This window comes from Festucalex cinctus, chromosome 12 (assembly GCF_051991245.1).
Source record: "Festucalex cinctus isolate MCC-2025b chromosome 12, RoL_Fcin_1.0, whole genome shotgun sequence".
Taxonomy (NCBI): Eukaryota; Metazoa; Chordata; class Actinopteri; order Syngnathiformes; family Syngnathidae; genus Festucalex; species Festucalex cinctus.
In genome coordinates, this window is record NC_135422.1 from 6847147 (window position 1) to 6870305 (window position 23159).

Sequence of the window (23159 nt, forward strand, 5' to 3'; positions counted from 1 at the left end):
TGAGCCCTTAACTCATTTACTGCCAGTCCAATGAAATTGGAACTTTGACGTCTTTAGCCGTCAATGGCAGTGAATGAGTTAATGGATTAATTCTGACATCCCCCAGCAAAATGGCTGCCCCCTGGGAGTAACAGTAAGCCTCGATACAATTTGAGCAAAATCAGAAATAAATTCACATTATTTTTCAAAAACAAGTCAACCGATCCAAATCTTTAAACACAAAAACAGGAATCAAACATTTTTATACTACTGTGAACAGTAATACGTAAAAACAACAATCTATGTGAACTTATTAAGTCACAACATAAGCTGTATTTGTTAAATCACGTATCGGTTTATTCCCCAGCGCTGTGTACAGTGTAATGGCAAAGCAATTTCTGTGAAGAAAACCATTAAAACAACAAAGCAAGTGTTCATCTGAGACGTTCACACAAACAACACAACCTGAGTGCCCTGCGCTGCACTCTTGTTTGTCCACTGTCTACGCATGCATGAGTCCATCTCGCTTGCCAGAATCGAAAGAGGATCACGTTGCAGAATTGATCTCTCGTTTTGTTTTTCTCCCAAAAAACAACAAAGAACAACACCCCCCGCCCAAAAAAAATCTTTCGTTTTCTTCAAGCATGTTTGATAATCCAGAGGAGGCCAGTTTGTTATTTGGGTCTGATGACTTCCCGTCTGTGTTTGGAGGGGAGCTTATAAATCCTGGCTTATTGTCTTAAGGAGCCCTCTGAGGGTTGCCACCTGGCATCACAATGCTGGCTTTTCTTCTCAAACAGTTCTGATGCAATACTGACGACTGGCTTGTGTAACAGCGGCGAATTAGCTTCTGCTCATACTGGCCGTCCGAGCCGAGGTCTCCTGCACGTGGGTAGCGTGTCGCACCTCGTTCGTGCCCACATGGCAGCCCGTGTTGGAGTTATGCGTCATATTTGTTGATTTTCATCAGCTTTTTTGGGCGCTTGTTGTGATGTAATCCAGCACAAACTCAGCTGAATGCGGTCGACAGGGAATTCCAGTGACATTTGACATGTAGACTGGCTAGTGAAGAATGAGTACTACTGGTATTTATTGACAATTAGACTATTATGACGGCCTTACACAACTATCGACATACTCAAGAAGAAGCAGTTATTGATATGCTGATGAAAATGAAGCCACAAGAATCATTCGAAATCAGAATCACTTTGTTTGTTATTTGTCTAAGCACAACAATGGAAAACAGTTGCAAGTGACCAGCACCATATTATGTAAACAAAATACAGCGCACAAGAACAGCAATAAAACTTGGCTGCAGAAAACTTGTGGAAAAGACCCATAATCACCTTACAGAAGGATAAATTACTGCACAGAATAAAACACCTTACAAAACTGACATAGAAAAGGAGAAACGGTGCAAGATATAGTGCAAGACAATAGGCACATTATTTTCATTTCATTTCATTTGGAGTTGTTCAATCTGGGCGCAGTAGTGGGGAAGAAACTCTCAGAAAAATGATAGCTGGAACATTTAATAGAATGGAAACGTTTGTCTGAAGGCATAAGAACAAAAAGGCTGGCAGTTGGATGACCAGCAGTGTCATTTACAATACTTAAGGCCTCAGTTTGGACACATCAATTTCAGTTTTCTGATCCTTCAGAGTGAAGCTACCAAACTAGAGAATGATTAGAGAGGATGCACTCAATTACGCACCAATAAAAGTTATGCAAAAATAACAATTCAGAGTGCATTAGTTAAGTTTACATATCAAAACTCATCTGTAATAGTAACACCTAAAAACTTCAAACTACTCACCAACTCGACCTCGGTGACTTGAATGGACGATATGTGTGAGTGGGGGAACAAATATTCATACAAATAACATACTTGACATGTAGCCTGACTGCTAAAGAGTGACAAAGCTAAAGAATGCTAAATGCTATTCTTTAGCTAAAGAAGCTAAAGAATGACAAAGCGAAGCTAACCGAGAACTGGTGCTAGTTCCAAGTTCCAACAGTCAGATTATGAAAATTGGTAATATGCTAGTAACGATGGGGCCAAAGTAAACCTTTATTCAAAGGTACATCGACATATATTATTAAAATGTGGACTGGCCAACAAACAGAGTCACGAAAGTTAGCGATAAGCCTGTAATGATACAATATTGACACAAATCTGTCGCCTTTGAAAAGGGCAGCACTGCGACACGCACTTTCAACACCACAGTTTACGCTACTAAACTTAATATTATTCTAATGTATGTTAATAGTAATAGTAACAAAAATGTTCCAAGATTGGTGCTAAATTTCTTCATTTAAACATTCTCCAATTGAGTGTGATGCAGCTGCTTTTTCCGGTCTGTTGACCGAGAGAGAAAAACTGGCTATTGCTAATGCTTATGCTAAGCTAGTGTAACTATGTGAGAGAAAGAAAGATGGCTAGTAGGACTAATAACCTTGAAGTAGATCTTCCAAGCTTATTTAGGTCATAATCAGTATAATCAGAAACAGCTCTTCTTTACAGCCTGTAACGACAATTAGATGCTGATAAATGTTTTTGTTTCTGATTGAACTTTACACAGCTTTTGATCGTCACTTCTTCATGAATAGAAAGAGGAAATTTAGATTAAGTTCAGTCATACTGCCTTAAGTGGTTCATATCTTATGTATCAAATAAATTTTTGTTAGCCCACATGGATCAGTTTTCGCCATTTCTTGTGGTGTTCCTCAAGGTTCACTATTAGGGCCCATTGTTTCTCCACCCTACATGCTTCCACACTGTCTTCAGCAGATTTGAAGGTATCTTATATCACTTTTATGCAGATGACCTCCAAATATATATATTTTTTAACCTCAATAGTACATTTGAGAGAAGTGTACTGCTGCATGATGGCTAAGTTGAACTTTTTTTTATGGCTGGATTTTTTACAGCTTGCTTCGTTTGAATGCGGTGAAAACTGAGGTATTAATTGTTTCCCCCGACAGATTGGCTTCTAAAGTTGACAGCTGTTTGGGATCACTTCGTAAAAAGGTGCGCCCCAGGTTAAGAAACCTTGGGGTCATATTTAATCAGGACATGCTTTTTGATGAACGTATTAAACCTGGAACCCTTTGCTACTTTTTCCACCTATAAATAATTTCTAAATTGAATACCTTTGCCTCCTCTTGTCTTAACTAATGAATTTCTCTCTTCACCTCTCTTTCTCTGAAGAAACTTTATTAGATCATGTTCAGTTATACTGCGGAATGCTTTTGGCCAGAGACAAGAGCAGTGTTTTTTTTAATTTATTTTTTATTAGTCCCCAATAATTTACCTCCTCACCTTGAAAACAATTACACATACTGCTATCTTCATACAGCAGATAGCCTAACTCTTTGAGTGACTGATAAGGTGCTGCTTTTAAACATTACGGGAAACTTAGACATAGTGTTTGGTTGTTGCTCACACAGCAAGATTCCAGTGAGCACTGTTGGCGACTGTGGATACCAGCTCTGTCCTCACCCTCACTATTTCCCAGATTTGGCCACATCAGACGTCTTTTTGTACAGTCTGTAGAACGAATTCTGTAGTCAGCATTTTGATACTGATGAAGACGTGATAAATGGGGTAGAGGCATTCCTTGAAGGGTGTCATCAAACCTGGTTTTGGGGTGGACTGAAGCATCAATGGAAAAAATGCAACTTATTATGATGCATTGTCATAGTAAAACAATAATAAAAGATCAAAACTCTATCTTCCTACTTTTGGGACACCCTTTGTACTTACTTGATTTGTTTATTTGGGTTTTACCTGTAAAATGTAAAATGTTGAAATTCTATATTTCATAGTATGATTGTATTGCAATTATGTGAGACCTCTGTATAGTCCTGCTTTAGAGGTACTGTTTGAAGAAAATGTATTACAAATAGTGCTTTCAAAGTTAAAAAGTTAACTAATTAATTAATCACAACAAATTATCGCATTAATCATGTATTCACGCAGATTAATCACATTATTAATTTTGACGGCAGATGATCCTTTTACTGACAGCAGATGGTTACGTTAAAGGTATCAGAGGTTGTGGTTGAGTAATAAACATTACATGCATTAAAGTAAAGCGTTATATTTGTTCATGTCGAAATATGGGGATAATTTTTGCCATTTTAAATTATGCAGGTAATTAAGCAGTAGGATGAGAGTGTGCAGTGGATCAAAAAATGTTAAAGTTCTCATAACATAAAATAAAAAAAAAAAATACAGGTGCTCTTTAAATTTGGTGGGAAAAGTGTTGATAAAAGCCCTTTTTAATTAAGCGATTAATCGTGATTAATCTAAATTCGAAGATGTGATTATTCTGATTAAAAAAAACAACAACCTTTTGTCAGCTCTAATTACATAACAACAAATGCTTTCTGTTCCTCCTCCTTGCAGACATCCAGCACCACGGTATTTTCGGACTCCGGGATGTGAAGTACCGGCACTTTTTAGAAGCTTCTAGAACGACGAAATACAACAGCAACAACGCCGAGGATGGACATCGGAGGAAGAGGTCCACCATTCTCACCACTGGTGTCAAAGTATGTCCTCAGGAGACGGTGAAAGCCGTCATCGGCAGCCATCGCGCGTACTACAAGCTTCGAGGTAAATTACACGCTCAGTTTTTATTTTTACATGTAGCCTAGTTAATCTCTTGCATTTCATTTATTTATTTTGAAAGTGATAGTTGTCATTTATATTTTACAATGTTTGCACAACCAATCATCTTGCAGCTTGCCCTCCTCAGCTATATCCCTGCCCTGTGTGATCTTGTTCAGTTTCAAGAGGGCTGCTTCCACAAGTCAGCCTTGCCTTCTAGTTGAATCGTTTTCATCTAGATGTGCTTGCAGCTTGCACCGAACACTTGAAAAACTTTTTACTTCGGAAGAATACAGATTTCAGCCGCACTGTTGTGCTTGGCTGATCTGCTTATTCCCGCAATCACAGGTCCCATACAAATACCTGCTAAATGTGATTTACTGGGCTAAAAAAAAATGGGCAAAAAAGAAGAAAAATACAAAGAGTTGACATGTCAATAATGATAAAAGCAAATGGATATATCATTTTGGGGGGAAAGACACTGAGCCAGACTGGATATTCAGCATTTATATGTAAATGGTCTCTGTCCAAAAAATAGATTGTTTGAATCAAGCAGTGCATAAAAATGGCCACCTTGGCTGTTACAATAGATGATAACGCGCATGACTCCAATGAGTCATTAAAAAAAAAAGAAGCCAGATGACTTTGGTGTTGAGACGTAATCACTGCGTGCAGAAATTAATTTGCCAGAGAATAAAGTTGATGTTGGACACTTCGGACCTTGCAGGCAAAAAGAGACTCCATTGTGATTAGGATATTTATATTCATAAAGATATGCAAATGCAGAAGATTAAAAAGCATGAATAAGTTGTCCTTTATTGAATTAGAGCAAATACTTTTAGCATTTTATTTATTTTTTTATATTTTTGAACCTTATTTGGAGCTACTGTGCTCAAATACTATTAGAAGGCACTCTCATTTGTACTGTGGATTTACAGACATATTATGAATATATGAATAATTATCACAGTGGAATAATTAATTCACCATTTCCATTTTCCACAAATAATGTCTGCATTTCTGCACATACTTTTTCTGTGATCCAATTGTACTCAGAATAAAACTATCTATGTGAGCATTTCATTTACACTAAATATTAAATGTCAGGAAAGAGTGGCAAGCAGACATGTGCATTTGACAAGAACACAAAATTATCTTCTTTTTTTCTTTTTTTTTTTTTCCAAGTTTGCCAGGAAGCCATTTGGGAGGCCTTTCGCATTTTCCTGGACAGGGTGCCAAACACAGAGGAGTACCGATCTTGGGTTTACACCTGCCAACATGAAAACCTCTGTATGGATGACCTGGCTCAGAACTTCAGCAGTTCTCAGGAGCATCTGGACATGGTGGCCCGGGTGAGTGCTGCGAGAACTTATTTGGAAACTGGACAAAAAGTTTAATATATTAACTTTTTAACTGAATAGTATATTATACAGGCAAATTTGACATGTCATGGGAACATTACAAAATGCAATAATTATAAATAATATGAATGTAAAATAATAAACCGTATTTAAGATTAAATGCAAATGTATTGAAACTCAAAGTTAAATACATGTGAATTGGGGCTGTGAATGATTTTCTCGCATTACTAATCATTAATCATATACTTTCAGAGTCACAGATAAAATGTGATGATGTTTTTTTTTTTTTTACTTTCAGAGAGTGGCCGAGCAGGCTGAACTTGAAGGGTAAGTGAAAGCTCATATTTTAAAGTAGCTTTTTTGCGTGTGTTTTAAGGTTACTTCTGAATTTTACTATTTTGCTCAGTTTGTACATTGGCCAAGTTAGATCCAGATTTGGACCTTCCTTCCTCAAAGTTCAATTTCACTTGCCGTATGTTGTTCCTTAACCCACATCATAATAATAATAATAATAATAATAATAATAATAATAATAATAATAATAATAATAATAATAAGTAACATCTAAACTAGGGCCTGGCTGATTGTGGCCCTTCAAATATCTATCAAAATAATTGGCCATTCTCGATTATCTTTTCCTATGTACTAGACATTTACTGCATTAGCATATATTTTTTTTCTGCCCAAAATCTTTACCAGCATCAGCCTAAATAAATCCATATCAGTCGAGCTTTAATATATTGTTGTACATTGTAGCAACAGAAAATACATTTGAAAGTACCAAAAAATATTAATTTAAAAAACAATATCCCAAAGTTTAATTTACCAAAAAGGATCTTTGTAGAGTAGAAAGTCCCATTCTAATGACTATTGTTTGGTTTGGCAGTGTTGAAATGGAAACACCGGAACCGGGGGTGGAATGCGAGTTAAAAACAAGTGAGCTGATGACCTACCAATACAGTATGTGTTAAATTTTGGATGACTAACAGTATGTCAACTTGCATATTTCATTTGGTCTCAGGCACCTGGACTCCCCCAGTGATTCTCATTCCAACAGAAAATGTTGTGGTAATAAAAAAGCAGTTTCAACTTCTTCTTTTTAAATGAAAATAGTCACACTGAAGAACGACTTTGTCTTTGCCAGATAAAAGAAGGGCCGAACATGATAAAAGAGAATTATGGGGAATATATTGTAGAGTTCAACGCTACCATTGTGGATCCATCGTACATCGAGCTGCTGCATGATTCCCAGGCGGCTGACGCTGATGACGTCACCGGAGAAGTCACGGACAAGGTATGATCTCACGAAGGATTGGCAGATTTTGGGAATTTTAGTTGACCTTTGAAGCTGTTTGGATGAGTTGCATACAAATTCCAAACTATGAAACGGTTGCAGTCTGACCTATATGAATGTCATTTGATCTTCAACGCTATATTGGCCTTGCTTTGTGGACTGCAGCTACTTTATGACATGGACCGAATCCAAGTGGCTCTTTCCCCTTACAGCCACACTGGGATGGCGGAGTGTGTCCACTTTGCTCTTGGCCCAAACACAGTCATGAATCAATGTCCACAGGGGGTCCTAGAGCTTGCAAGCCAGAAGGTTAGGTGTCGAGCTAATTAGGTGAATAAGTACTCCAGTGCCACCTCATACTTTCAATGGTTAAGAAGGGTACCATCTTTGACATGATTTATTCCCCTATCAACTCAAATTTTCAGTCTTTGGCAACTTCGAGTGGACTGTAAACTCATTGCTGTATTTGGGCCACACATTTCTTGACAAGTCCAGCATTGCTATGGAACTGGAAGCAATCAATTTGAGGCACTGACACGGCAGTGATAGTTCCATGCTGGGAGTTCAGATTTGGGAAAGCAGGAGGGGAGTCGAATTATCGGTATTTCTGAACAGATGTTTTTTTTAATTGGGTTTTAAATCAGGTGAGTAATTTAAAGCTGCAGATGTTGTCTGGGATGGAGTTCCAGAGGGTTGGGGGAAAAGGTGTAACATTGGAGGAAGCCCTTGAGTTATTGCGAAGCAAGGGCATACGAAACTGTGCCGTACAGAGAGCTAGTGAATATGTTGGGAGACAGTTGTGATGTGTTTGGCCGAAGTACAATCCAAGGAGGTACTTAATTTGTTGTTCATATTTATACTATTCATGAGGATTATTATTAGGTACATATTGTAGTCGCCCTGCGATTGGTTGGCAACCAGTCCAGGGTGTCCCCCGCCTACTGCCCAGAGCCAGCTGAGATAGGCGCCAGCAGCCCCCGCGACTCTTGTGAGGAATAAGCGGTCAAGAAAATGGATGGATGGATGGATATTGTAGTCACGAAAAATGTCAGCGGACGATATAGCAAAGTATTTTTCAGGGGTCGGAGGAAGTGAAATATTTGTGAAATTAATAAAGGAAGCGAACATGAACCTTTTGTTGACAGTCAGCCAAGTCTCTTGGGGCAGAGACATGTTCTCAAATGACATCATCTCATGGCACAGTCTTTTCTCCTCTCAATATTAATACAATAATAACAAATGGAAACGGGTATAAGTCGCTTGTTCATTTTGCGCATTTTCACTAAATTTGCATTAAAAAAAATCAAAACATTTGGATGTGTAATTTAGGCTGAGATTGAGTGAGATGCAGTTACTGATGGAACTGTTCAAGAGATAAGATCAAAGTCAGATTGTGATTATATTTTAATTATATAGGGTAAAAAAATATAGTATGGAGCAATTTTTAAAACATAGTTTTGTGGGTTATACTTAACGTTTATACCTCTTTTTCTTCCGATAGATGCTTCATGCACTTAAAAAAATTCAAGGATTCAAAGAAATTCGCATGTTGGGATTCAGGTGAGTTTACTGTTTTTAATTTATTTATTTTTTATTAGAGTCCAATAGTATTGTAATAATTAATGATTGGTACAAAACAACACAGTGAATAGAACACAATTGTTGAATGTTATTTATTCCTTGAATATTATTTTGTGGTGGTATTTTGTTGCTGAGTCGTGAATGTAGTCCGTAGTCCATAAATAGTGTGTCACCTTCATGCAGCTTTGTGACTTGACGGGTTGTGTGCGTCAGTTCAGAGGATGCGGTTCTGCATTATGCTGTGGTCTTTGATGGAGACACGGAGCTCAGTGACGAGCCAGAGCCTCCAGACGGGCAGACTAATATGGATGCTCCAAAATTGAGGCACCTGATAGTGAAAGCTTTACAAAAGGAGCCATCTCTTCCGTTGGACATTCAAAGTCTAACCTTTGAAGCTGGTGAGTACAATTTTCACGCTATTCAAGCACAGCGGCTGAAGGGAGTTGAATTGATTTTTCTTGTGTTTCTCCTCAGTAACGACAGCTTACCCAGATGCAGCACTCAGCATGTACACCACTGGGAGCGGGGATGTCATCAAGGTCACGGAAGAGGACACCACCCCAAAGTTCTTCCCCACGGTGGCAGCCACAGAAAACACATTTGAAAGTACCAAAATGCAACCTCAAACACACACCTCGGGGCCTTCCGTACTGACCACCGTCCCAGAATCCACCTCTGCTCCCACAGCCACCGACGAGGTGCCGGTGGCAGCAGCAGCGGAGGACGCATCCGGAGGTGATCCTTCGGGAGAGATGGGTGACGTCATCACACCAGCTACGACAGCAGAGGCCATCCTAGAACAGGGACAAGAGGCGGAGGTCAAGGACACAAGTCCCACGGAAGTTAACAGTGGAGGTGAGACTTTAAGTTTATCATTTTCCCTTTCGGTAAACATGATCTCAAAGTCTGTTTTCTTTTGCAAGAACCTGAAGGGGCAGACACAGGAGAGAATGATTACTTAACCTCATCAACACCAGACACTCATCCTGAAATTGTGATCATCGATGAAGCTCACCTCTCTGGCATAGAATCTGCTCAGTCGTCTCATGAGGATGCTATCATAGACATCGAACCTGAGCCCAACATGCAGCCTCGACCGTCACCTGCAGACAAAGGCAATGCCCACATCGAGGTCAATAATGAAGTAACAAGCGTCGTCTCCACCAAAGCCCCTATCGACATCTCCAGTGTAGCCAACGGTGGCTTGTCCAATGAAGTTCCCATTGAAGTACTAAGCAAAATCCTGAACGAAGCTCCCAGTGAAGCTTCCAGCAAAATTTCTAATGAAGTCTCCAGCGAAACTCCAAGTGAGGTCCCGATCAAGTTCTTCAGTAAAGACCTTAGCGAGGCCCCTAGTGATGGCCCCATGGAAGTCCCCAGTGCAATCACCAGTGATGTGCCCAACAAGGTCTCAAGTGAAGCTTCCATTGAAGTCCCCAGTGAAACCTCCAATGAGGATCCCACTGAATTTCACAACAAAGTCTCTATTGAACTCCCCGATGAAGTAGTCAATGACACTCCCAGTGACGTCACCCACAATGTCCCCATTGAATCCACCAGTGAAGCCCCCAGTATGCCCCCTAGTGCAGCCCCTATTGAATTCACTAGTGAAAACCCCAGTGAAGAATACAGCAAAGTCCCCACTGAGGCTCACGATGGACCCCAAGTCGAAGTCTCCAATGATGTATCAACTGAAGCTGCCTTCATGATCCACAATGAGGATCCCAGTGAGGCCCACAGTGAAGTTGACGACCCAGTGCCCAGTGAAGCCCCCAGCATTGTCCCCAGTGAAGCCCCCAGTATTGTCCCCAGTGAAGCTCTCAGCATTGTCCCCAGTGAACCCTTCAGCATTGTCCCCAGTGAAAACCCCAGCGTTGTACCCAGTGAAGTCACCAACATTATTCCCAGTGAAGCCCCCAACATTGTCCCCAGTGAAGCCACTAGTGAAGTCTCCAGTGAAGGTTCCGTCGAGGCCCCCAGCGAAGTCCCCAACCCAGACCCCACGGAAGCCCTCATCATTGTCTCCACTGAACCCACCATTGAAGAATCCACTGAGACCCCTGGCGAATCCCCCAGCGAACCCCCAAGCACAATTCCCGCTGAAAAATCTGAAAGGGAAGGCCACAGCGGAGTGATTCCAGCTTTGGCGGACCCTCCTTCCGAAAACATCCAGGACGACGTGGAGTTGAAACAGGGCGGGGCGGAAGTGACCGAAGCTCTGGAGGAGGACAGCAGTAGCGTTAGATACCCTTCAGAGGCTGACGAGCGGTCCACGGCTGCCCCAGCCCCAAAACGAGCCAGCACTCCCGTCATGGCCGCGGTGCAGCAGAGCAGAGAGTTGGTGGTTTTCTTTAGCTTGAGGGTGACGAACATGATGTTTTCCGACGACCTGTTCAACAAGACCTCCCCAGAATACAAATCACTGGAGAACACCTTTCTCGAACTGGTAGGTACACAAGCTTTTATGCTGGATGTGATGTTGATACACGCTACCTTTTGGTACTTTGTTTTATGAGCTCGTCATTGTGATGAAAGTGTTTATTATTTGACAAGGTCATTGGCACTTAATATGGACCTTGTGAGGCTGCACTTTGTAGCAAGCCTTATCCTCACAACTGCCAATTGAAACAAACATATCGTAATATATTTCTTTTCTTTTTTTTTTCCTCAAATGGTATTTTTATAAACGGGAAAAGTTTGACATGTTGTTAAGCAAAGGCCAAATTTCTCATGAAGTGTGCTGTTGCCAGCAAATAGTAACTATTGAGCACTAGTAGTAGAAACAGCATAAAACTCAATCTGATTCTTTCTTGTCATTTTATTTATGTATTTATTTTTACTTTGTGGCTGCCCCTACAGTTGTTAAATGTATGTACTTTTTCTACTGTGTTGAACTGCAAATTGAATGTGTCAATCATTTATTTGCTAACTGACAAAGACACTGGCAGAAGCTAAAAGAAGCTAAAGAAGCCAAGCCAATGAATGTATGTGCTAAACACTAACAAAACTTACAGACACAATGTGATCATGTCAGCATGCATGTCAAAGTTTGTACAAGTCCTGCACACATTTTTTTGACAGTGACTTTGGTGAACAGTGGCCCGGATGGTCCTGAATATTTTAGACTAGTATTTGATTTGGGGTCGCTTATGTTTTGTCTTCTCGACAAGCCAGTGTTCCAGCACAATGACTTTAAAAGCTGTGATTTGAAGGTCAAACAATTACCTAGTGTGGAGAAAGAGGAATGAAAAAGTTCTACCAATAATTGTGTTTCACTCAGACTCAACACTCTGGGCCCAGAAAGCCGCCAAATCCTGGAGCATCCAGTAAATCTGGGCCTAGGAGGCAGACAACGTTAGCCTCCATACCGGTATTTTTCTTCCATATTGGAACTCACGTGTGACATCTCAGAGAGAGCTCAAACTTTTCTACCTAACCACTTGCTAATGCATCTTTCCTAACTCAGTATGACAAATTGAAGGCACACTAACACAGTTTTCACCATAGATGCTGTCCCTATAGCTGCCGATCCTGAGTTTTTTTTTTTTGGCCTTATTTCTATCTTCAGCATATAGAAAGTTTGTATGATTAACTGTGTCTGTTACGTAACCCATATTTAACCTGTATGAAAATGCGAAACATACTGATTTTTTTTTAATTTATAAATTTTCATTTACACTCCAAACCAAAAGGGGGCAGCACATATTTACTTGTAAGATAAAATAACGAGAGGTATTCACTGAATTTGTCCCAAAATAGGCTACTTTTTAAACCATGTTAATACATCAATACATAGATTTAACGTGCTATTTTAGAGAAACATTGATAATCCATTTTCCTTTAACTTCGAGTTTGAAAAAGAGAATTTGGACTTTATTTATATTTTTAAGGCACAATCGATTTCATGAAATAAAGCTAAATGTTTAAAGTTACCTATAAATGCAGTGCAGTGAAATACATTTTGTTTGTTTGTTTTTTGAGTGAAATTTGTCCAGATTTGTTCAGTGTCTCATAACATGGATTTGTTGGGGCCTTATTAATAATACTCATGTTCAAGTATAATGTTCTTGTTACAATTTAGGAAGATTTAATACAAACAGTAATGCAACATAATTAGTTGATAACATTTCTTACATTTATTGTAAAAACATAACCCTTTTTTTAATAAATTGTGTTAAAATAATAATTCCAAACATCATAACCATTATTCAAATTAACTCCATAACATACTGGAGTAAACACACTAATAGCACTATTAGTGGAAATGCAGTATTAATATTGAATAGTTGGTATTGGAAAAACAATATTGGTGCTTGAGTTTTAGTACTATTGATTTATTCTTGTAAAAGCAATGTTAGCAGGTATAATACTTTAATAATAACTAATAGCAGTGAGGGTGCCCATATTTCATTTGTTTTGGGGTGCTACAGGTGTGTTGTTTGTTGCTGTTTGGGGTTGCAAAGCGGCCCACGCACTGTAGTCTGAATCACGAAACCTTGGTCTGCCTTAGTCATTGTGGAGGTTTGTCATTTGTGTATGCTAAGAAGCTTTCTGTTATTCAGGTCAGTTAACTGCCCTACACACACACACACACACACACACACACACATGCTATCAAAGGGTTCAAGCTGCTTTGCGCCATGTGTGGGCATCTGCATGTATGTTGTTGACACACTACCTGCATGTAGATAAGAAGACAAACGGAATGTCTGAATGTGAATAAAAGTGAACAATTGTTATTGGTGAGGTTTTGTTGAATCACTCTTGTGGGTGAACATATTTTGTATCGAGTAACCAGCACTACCACAAATAGTGAACCTCACAGGGCCAACACCATCTGACACCCACTAGTCTAAACACAGCATTCTGATTAATATTGTGTTTGTGGAATATGAATTAAGCAGCAACATCTACGTTTTTATCCATCTCAGGGGGCGGCCATTTTGCCACTTGCTGTCAAATGAATATGACATCACAGATGCTCAAGGCTCAGATAGCGACCAATCACAGTTCAGCTTGCAATCATCACATGATCAAACTCACAAAACCGGTGAGCCGTGATTGGTCGTTACCTGAGCAACTGTGATGATTTTCAGTCGACAAGTGGTAAAATGGCCGTCACCTTAGATGGGTAGAAATTGGTGGATTTTGCTTAATTAATATCAATTTACTACACGTCTTTCATCCACTACAATAACAAAATATAAATCACTGAAACTCTTCAAGGAGCTTCATCACTTCATCCATTTTTCATTAGACTTTCGAGGTTCTGCCGTTTGAGGTGTTTACTGTTTTGTCAAGTTGCGCGAGCAGACACAACACATAAATTAAGTCATCTTTTTTTTTTTTTTTTTTTTTTGCCTGAGGCCTGCCTGCAGGCCACGGAGCCAATTACTTCTCAATCCACCGTCGGTTTACTTTTAGCTTCTCGCTACAATGAACTGATCCTGTTGACGATGTTGATTTATTTTCCCACAGAGAAGCAAACCCTTCCCCCGTCTGTCTGACATCACATTATCAAATTGTCAAAGGAAAGTGATAAGTATTCATTAACAAATGTGGACATAAAAAAAAGCCTCTCCATCTCCAATCTTTAATGGTTGCCCAAACAAAGGTTTGTGCAGTTCTCCTCATCATTCCTTATATAACTTCCTGGAAGCACAAACAATAATGTGGTCAGACGTTTGAGATGGTAAGTATTTACTGCCTTTAATCGATACTAGAATAGTCCTTTAAATGGGCTATTTGTGAAAAAAGAAAGGAACATTTGAATGTGACATAAAACAGCCCATTTAAATGGTTTTGCCAGACTCCCATTAGTGATGCTCCACATGCAGTGCTTGACATGTATACGTTCATATACGGTACATGAAACTTCCCTTTTTTTGTGTGTTGTTGAACTCCTCCATTACTGTACCTACTGGTTTGTGAAGCAACCACTAAAAACTGGACATGGAGGTTGGAATTACTCTTGGACGATGCCGCAATTTACTGAAAAGCAGGTTCCTATTCATTGTGACGAGAAGGGATGTTTCACTGGGAACCAGTAGATACAACTAGTAGTAGTTTCTCCTACCTAGATGGGATGCGGCTGTTGTGAGGTTTTGCGATAAAGCAACCACTTTGACCTTGGCGCGTGCGAGGCACTGATTCGTCTCTAATCCATTGTTCACGGATAATTTGACATCAACGCACGGACGGGACGAACGGTCGGGAATGGCGGATAACAACCTCGCCACTCCTGCCGGAGACTATTAGCCGCAGGGAAGAGGCTGTCACTAACGTGTCGGTGGGCGAGATGTGAACTAACCCCATCAGAAGCGAGCTTCTTAAGGTATTCTTATCTCCCACTCCGCAGCCCGACCAGCTAAAACCTAATCTCCCCAGCTTGGTGTTTGCCGAGCACGACATGAAGCGGCTGTGGGGGTGGGAGTGCGATCGATGCCCATTGATGCACGGCCATTACTTGAGCCGGTTGACTTCCTGCTCTACTAAATATCGTCAGCATCATCAGTCTCTATGGTCATAATAGGTTGTTTTTTTTCCTACCTCATATCGCAGCTGCAGGCAAGCACCGTTTGTGGTCTGTGCGGTAGCTTCATGTTGCCTTTGCAATGCGAGGCCTTGCTAGTTGGTTATGCCCGTCTTTTGCTAAGCGGCTGATCCCTCTCCCTGTCTAAATTGCGTGACTACAATTAGCACGTTCTGTGCAAACCCTAATTTTGCCTCACGATCTTATTATGCCGAGCGCCGTCATGGCGGGATTTCATGCTCGCATTAAATATTAAATCACAAACTATTCATAGCGATCGCACAGTGAAATGTGACCTGAATAGTTTCTGGATCGGACGAAACAGAGCCAACCTCAACAGCAAGATGATTCAAAGTAGATCCTGTTGCTGTGGTCTTTTTCTGATGGGGGGCATCTTGTCGCCCCAGCAGAGATGGAAAATCTAGGTCCAGAAAGTAAAAACCCTGCCACAGTTTGGCTTTAGCCCCTCATGCTAGCTAGCTTGCGCTTGCTCCCTAGTAGGTCAATATTATAGCATCCGGGGAGCTAGCTACCTAGCACCTGGGTCTAAAGGCAAACGGTAGCAGGGTTTTTACTTTCTGGACCTGTATTTGCCACATCTATTCCCCAGGATCAAGACACAATTCCCACTTGTTCTGATATTACCTTTAAATCCTGATTTCACAGCCCCTTTTCCGTTTTTTTTTTTTTTTTAAGTACTAACCAAGCTTTTAACCACATAGAAAGCTCAGAAAATCAAATCCTGCTTCTACTTTTGTCAGGCCAAACTCATCAGAATTACCTTTGCCCCACTCGCGACAGCTTTTACCCTACCTGGAGTCCAATCTGACCGGATTCAAGCAGCTGGAAATCCTCAACTTCCGCAACGGCAGCGTGGTGGTGAACAGCAGGCTGAAGCTGGACAAGGAGGTGCCGTACAACGTGACCCAGGCGGTGCACTGCGTGCTGGAAGACTTTTGTAGCGCCGCGTCCAAGCGGCTCGACATCGAGATTGATAGCCGCTCGCTGGAGATAGAACAAGGTGACGTGTCCTTGCTGATAGAATCTCTGCTACACTCCCTGGAAATAAGTTTTTATTGCTCTCTCTGTCCTTTCAAATGTACAGCCACAAAAACTAGCGCAACACTAAGTAAAAGAAAAAGGCTCGCAGAGTGGTGTACAGTCCACCCAATTTTATGTTGAACTGTAAAATTGGGGTCTGAGACTAATTTATTCTAACTTTGGCTGTGTTTGGGTCGCTTAAATCTCAAAGACTTTTAGTATCTGCAAAAGTTAGTGAGCTCTCCGGCAAGTTGTGTCTCCTTAAAAGGCAATTTATTTGTCTGAAGAATTAGAAATTCCAAGTGGCCCTTCACATTGCTTCGTGCTCAGGTCCGAAAATACAAGTTGCAGTTGCCCTCAGGAATTGGGCAAACATATAATTGGACACTTTCTGAATGCATTACCACATTTTTCTGACTGTGATTTTGTATGTGATCTTCTTGGTAAAATGTCCCATTTTGCATATGAATGATGAGAGATGCTGTCATCAAACTGATATGCCAATGAAAGAAAAGAATCAATGGATCGTATACAAGAATGCACACTTTGGAGATGTTTTGTGATCACTGTGCTTGCCGTACCCACAGAGGTGTCAAATCCAGGCCCAGAAGGTAAAAACCCTGCCACAGTTTGGCTTTAGCCACAGGTGCTCAACCAGCAGAAAATGAGATCCTTTGCCTGTAGGTAAACAGTTGATTTGAAGCACCTGCAGGTAAAAACCCGACTGTGGCAGGGATTTTACTTTCTGGACCAGGATTTGGCATGTTGGGAGGGTTATTTTAAAAAAAATGTTTTGAATCAGTTACTATAGTTACCTGTTTAAAAAATGTAGTCAACATTGTAATCAAAGTACCATAATATTCAATAAGTGTAATTTGATTACATTTAGTTACTTTTGGATTACTCCAATACAACATATGCTAATGAAGGCAAAGTATACTATTCAGTAGTAAATATCGCTAAAATTTATAGATAGCTAAGATAGATAGAGCTTTGAAGCAAGGACAAAACATGAGGTTTTAAAATTGTGATACCTCAGCATTAGCATAGCATTCAAATATGCTTTGGGCCATGCACCATCCATCCATTTTCTATAGTGCTTGTCCTCATTTGGACTCGCATGTGACCTGGAGTTTATCCCAGCTGACGAAGGCAAGAGGCAAACAACATAAAATTACAGGACAGGACAATACAGTAAACAATTTAGTGTTTGACTCACCTATATGCATGTTTCGGAATGTGGGAGGAAGCCGGGATTAGAATCCTGAACCTCAGAAGTGAGATGCAGATGTGCTAACAAAGTCTAGCTCACATTATGTTCTTGTGTTGACTTCACATCTGATGGCGCGGTCATGAATAATAATGCGAAATTTATGGAGCTTGACTCGTTTTTCACTAATGAAGTTTAGTGAGTTCCGGACTCAAGACTCAAGCTTATTCATGCCACAAGGTCAAAGTCCCCAGACGAACCTCCTTCTCGCACCGGAGCATAAACGTGATGCATCTTGTTTGTTCGCACCAGCTCCTGATTGTATATCTTATTAAAAAGTCGTCGCTTCGCTGCTCATCGATCAAAGCGCCCTTTCATTTCTCCTCTGAACCTGGAGATGGCGTTTGGCTAGCAGTCTGTGCACGCTACACTCATGTTAATGTCACTCTCCTGCTTTTTTCCCCGCAGCTGACGAAGCGGACCCGTGCAAGTTCCTGTCCTGTAATGAGTTTTCACGCTGTGTGGAGAACAGTTGGAACAACGAGGCAGAGTGCCTGTGCGACCCGGGCTACAGCGCTGTGGATGGCCTTCCGTGTCAGAGCGTATGTGACCTGCAGCCAGACTACTGCCTTAATGGAGGCATGTGTGAAATCATCCCTGGCCATGGAGCAACATGCAGGTATACTACTTGGTGGGAAACCCCCCCACTAAACTATTGCAGTGAATGCATTTTTTGGATCATAATAGACGCAAAAGCAAGTACATGCATAAATATTCTCTGGAAGAATGTTCAAGAATGTTTTGAGAGTCAAGAATTGTCATTGTTTTAATTAATTTCATTAACATTTTTTTTAGCGTCCTCATGATCACATGTATTGCTCGCTCTCAAAGAGCCAATACAAAAAAAATAAAATAAAAGTCAATACATCATAACAGCAGATTTTTTTTTACGCAGGCCTGTTTTTGATGATGAGCCATAGTCTATCAAAAATTATGATTTATAATGGCAGTCAATGTGACGAAAATGGGCAAATCATAAAGAAACATGGTATAAATCTACCTCTCCCATTTGCAATAATTTAGAAATTACCACAGGGTGCCATTTTGAGCCTCTATATGTTGTGACAATCTGCTGGAAATTTTAGCTTCAAAAAATGGGACAATTACCATCTTGGGTTTATATATATATATATATATATATATATATATATATATATATATATAGGGTGTATATGAAACCCTAGATATGACACTGCTGGTGTCCCAACATATCTTCCCATAAATAGTGGGGTGTCATAAATTCACTAAGATGACGGCAAAACATTCTTGAAGTGTGCCCTATTCTAACTAACCTAGATAATTTCCATGTTCCAGATGCCCTGTAGGCAAATACTGGCACTACCATGGGGAGCGCTGCAGCGAGCTGGTGTCGGTACCACTCGACCCGTCGTTAATTATAACCTGCCTCGTGGGGAGCCTCTGCCTCGTTTGCGCCATCATCGGCATTCTGGTGTTCATTAACAAGAAGTGCGCGGCGACGAGGAAGGCGGTGACTTTGGTGTAAGTCAGAAACGCTTCAGCGTTCTCGTTAACGTTTGTGATGTGAGCCTTTTTACAAACCTCTTTCCACCCCCCACTAGACACAGCCTTGCTCCCTATGCCTTTGAAAATACTTTGAGGGTGAACCCGGTCTATGAGAATGACGATGGCATCTTAAGCCAAGTGTCCACACTGCCGTGTCCCTCAAGTTCGGCCTCGTCTCGCTCTCACCAGTCTGAGCCGGAACTGTATGCCTCAGTTGAAAACATACATCTCAGTATTGAGGTACACAGTGCTGAGCGGCACGAGCACTTGAACTAACAGCCACGCTACTAACCGCTCAAGTAGCTGACTCACTGCTCTAACACTCTCTGTCATTTGTGACAGCAGAAATTGTAACTTCCAATTGGTTCAGGTTTTGAAATAGATTTTTTCTGAAGGGAATAATTGAATAATGCACAATTCTGTATGACAGAATAAAAGCCTATAAAATAAGAGTTACTAGACACACTAAGTGATTAATTTAATATAGGCCCATCGCAACTGACAATATCATTGCAAGTGACATAGTAACTGCATAAAAACTTACATCAACAAGATCATAGCAACACAATGACCCCAAGGGCCTAACTTGGTGCCCAATCCGGCCTGTTAGGGACAACATTATCATCATAAGGGACATAGTAACTGCATAAAAACGACCATCAACAACATAATAGCAACACAATGAGCCCAAGGGCCTAACTTGGTGCCCAATCCGGCCTGTTAGGGACAACATTATCATCATAAGGGACATAGTAACTGCATAAAAACGACCATCAACAACATCATAGCAACACAATGACCCCAAGGGCCTAACTTGGTGCCCAATCCGGCCTGTTAAGGACAACATTAGGATCATAAGGGACATAGTAACTGCATAAAAACTTACATCAACAAGATCATAGCAACACAATGACCCCAAGGGCCTAACTTGGTGCCCAATCCGGCCTGTTAGGGACAACATTATCATCATAAGGGACATAGTAACTGCATAAAAACTTACATCAACAAGATCATAGCAACACAATGACCCCAAGGGCCTAACTTGGTGCCCAATCCGGCCTGTTAGGAACAACATTAGCATCATAAGGGACATAGTAACTGCATAAAAACTTACATCAACAAGATCATAGCAACACAATGACCCCAAGGGCCTAACTTGGTGCCCAATCCGGCCTGTTAGGAACAACATTATCATCATAAGGGACATAGTAACTGCATAAAAACTTACATCAACAAGATCATAGCAACACAATGACCCCAAGGGCCTAACTTGGTGCCCAATCCGGCCTGTTAGGGACAACAATATCATCATAAGGGACATAGTAACTGCATAAAAACGACCATCAACAACATAATAGCAACACAATAACCCCAAGGGCCTAACTTGGTGCCCAATCCGGCTTGTTAGGGACAACATTATCATCAAAAGGGACATAGTAACTGCATAAAAACTGACAACATCAACATCATAACATAATGACACCATGACTAAAATCCAAACACAGTCATAACACAAGTCGATGTACTTTGCTGTAAAAATGGTTGAGTCGTTTTTATGATGTATTATGCACTTCTGGGTGACGTCTGTTATATTCTGAAAAAAAAAAGAAAAGAAAAAAAAAAGTCAGAGATAAAGCATTAATCATGCACTTTAATCACTAAAAGTTGATTTTTTTTTCTTTCCTTCCAATATGTATTTGATATGTAATACTATAAGCAAAATTCATGTTCATCATTGGTTTTCTTATAATGAATCCTGCACGTCTGCGTGCAAGATCTCACGTAATATAATAACATCTGATGATAGCTAGTAGTCATGTATGCCGATGGATGTAATTGGAATATGTGTTGCAAAAATGCAACAAGTAGCAAAAGAAGAAGCGTAATGTACCCAGAATTAACCACCGAAGAACCGACTTCCGAGGTTTCATCACTGCTCTGAGGACATAAAACACAGCTGGGGCTCCCGACAATGTCACAAAACTTCCAAAACCTGCCGCGCAAAAAAAAACCCCCGACGATGACATCTGCTGTGTAGCTATAGCTGTAGGTCAAAATGCTTGTTGTACTGTAGCGATCGTCACTTTTTATTTACTCTCCATCTGCTTTACGTGCTCTCCTGACGCCTCGGCTGGCATGAGAAATTAATGAAGCGTGTTGTCAACACAGTGGGTGTCCACTTTGTGTGTGTGTGTGTCTTTCCCACAGATCCCCAGACAACTCTACACCACAAGATCCGAAAAGTTAGTATCGGAGCTGGTGGACTTCCATCAATGCATCCCGCACAATGAGGTGAGAAAACCACCCGGGGGATTAGTTGAGGAGGAGTGGGAGTGAGATGGATTCATCATTTCCTCCCTTCTGGTTAAATATGCGCTTTATTGGCAAGTGTGTAAATATTTGATCATGTTTGCATGAAATATTGTATAGCTCTATAACAAGTGTGCATGAAAACAATCATTCCCAACAAATGTGGATTCCTATCTTTTGTGCATTAGCAATCTGCTCAGGACAATTACAAATTGATTATGTCGGGGGCACTTCAAAACTGAGCATTTATAATTTATTTTTTATTTTTTGTGACAATTTTTAGCCTTTAGCATTATTCTTTAACTATGGGAGATTGTTGTCACATGTAGGACACATCCAGTACTTGACAGAAATTCCTGCCACTCCTAATGCTTCATGCTGCTGTTGAATTCGAACGAAAAAAACAAAAACAAAAAAACAATATGTCTCACAATAAGTTTTACATTTAAAAATACATTTCTCAGCAAATGATCCCCCCCCAAAAAAGCTAATTCAAAATGAAAACTGAAGCAACAAGATTGACTGAAAAAAAATCTTGTTCATAAACTGAGGGTCCCACAGGAACTCTTGCATGAAAATAGTCATGTTGCAAAAAAAAAAAAAAAAAAAAAAAGCTACAAATTCTGGCCAAAAAGGTCAAGTTTGGTTTCATCAGATGATAAGCAGACATGGGCCAATTACCGGTTTAGAAAATCAAGGTTTCAATAACTGCTAATACTAGCTGTCACGGTAAGGATGAGGGGACTTGAAGCAGGGCAAAATATGATTGGCTGCTTGCAGATTTGAGTCAACAACCCACCTTACTGAAGTTAATTCCCTCGAATTAACTTTTCTCCTTCTCACAAGAAGAGAGGGCAAGGACGAGCAAGAGGAGAAGAAAGATGCCTTTTTGCTCTGTTGATCTGAATAAAAATAAAATAACTGAAAAAAAAATGGTGCCAACGGGTACTAGTTAGCCCCATGTACAACATGAGTAGCCCACGGGTCTGTTCTAAAAATAGCTCACCAGTGATGGGACATTGTGACTTGCTAAGAAGATTTAAAACAGAAAAAGAATATTGACATTTGTCTGAGTGTTCAATAGGAAAAATTAGTGTTGTTCCGATACCGATACTGCATTAAAACAGTGGTATCGGTATCGGTGACTACTCACAAGTAACATGCCGATTACCTTTAATTCCAACGCTAATATAGGATTTTGGATGCAGCATTTTGTGTCTTGCTGGTGCACAACATTCACTGGTATGTGACATGTTCACTGCATGCCGATCTAAGATATCCTATTGGCCCTTGAATGCTCTCAACCAATGGCAGGACAGCTTTTTCATGTTGAGGAAAAAACACCTTAAGTATCGGTATGGTATCGTATTGGCCGATACTGCAAACCTGGGTGTCGGTATCGGGAGCCAAAAAACGGTATCGGAACAACACTAGTAAAAATGCTGCTTTTGTTTACTTAAATAGTTCTATGAAAAAAAGGTAATGTACTACCGCAATATTTTGCTCACAATTATCATACCATTAGCATGTTCTCAAATATTTAATGTTTTGCAGCCTCCCTCACCACTTTTCTCTGGGTGTTGCAAAAAGCGTAAAAATGTCCAAACAGCCCTTGAAATAGAACAAATAGAAAAAAAAAATCTTGTCAGTAG

At 40.4% G+C, this 23159-nt stretch overlaps 1 protein-coding gene across 7 annotated transcripts in view; it reads left to right on the forward strand.

Moving 5' to 3' along the window:
- LOC144031370 (interphotoreceptor matrix proteoglycan 1-like) overlaps positions 1 to 23159 on the forward strand; it is a 40690-nt gene that overhangs the window by 16498 nt on the left and 1033 nt on the right. For 4 of the 7 annotated variants that reach the window (XM_077538442.1, XM_077538445.1, XM_077538446.1 and 1 more), the window contains 16 exons: positions 4391 to 4600; positions 5780 to 5946; positions 6254 to 6282; positions 6842 to 6891; positions 6977 to 7023; positions 7100 to 7249; positions 8751 to 8809; positions 9044 to 9228; positions 9305 to 9685; positions 9754 to 11276; positions 12111 to 12200; positions 16164 to 16383; positions 18082 to 18292; positions 18988 to 19173; positions 19254 to 19437; positions 21406 to 21489. In XM_077538442.1, the coding sequence (XP_077394568.1) occupies positions 4391 to 4600; positions 5780 to 5946; positions 6254 to 6282; positions 6842 to 6891; positions 6977 to 7023; positions 7100 to 7249; positions 8751 to 8809; positions 9044 to 9228; positions 9305 to 9685; positions 9754 to 11276; positions 12111 to 12200; positions 16164 to 16383; positions 18082 to 18292; positions 18988 to 19173; positions 19254 to 19437; positions 21406 to 21489 (3776 nt within the window). The remainder of the gene's footprint in view (positions 1 to 4390; positions 4601 to 5779; positions 5947 to 6253; positions 6283 to 6841; positions 6892 to 6976; positions 7024 to 7099; positions 7250 to 8750; positions 8810 to 9043; positions 9229 to 9304; positions 9686 to 9753; positions 11277 to 12110; positions 12201 to 16163; positions 16384 to 18081; positions 18293 to 18987; positions 19174 to 19253; positions 19438 to 21405; positions 21490 to 23159) is intronic. The other 3 variants (XM_077538447.1, XM_077538449.1, XM_077538448.1) reach the window with 3 other exon arrangements.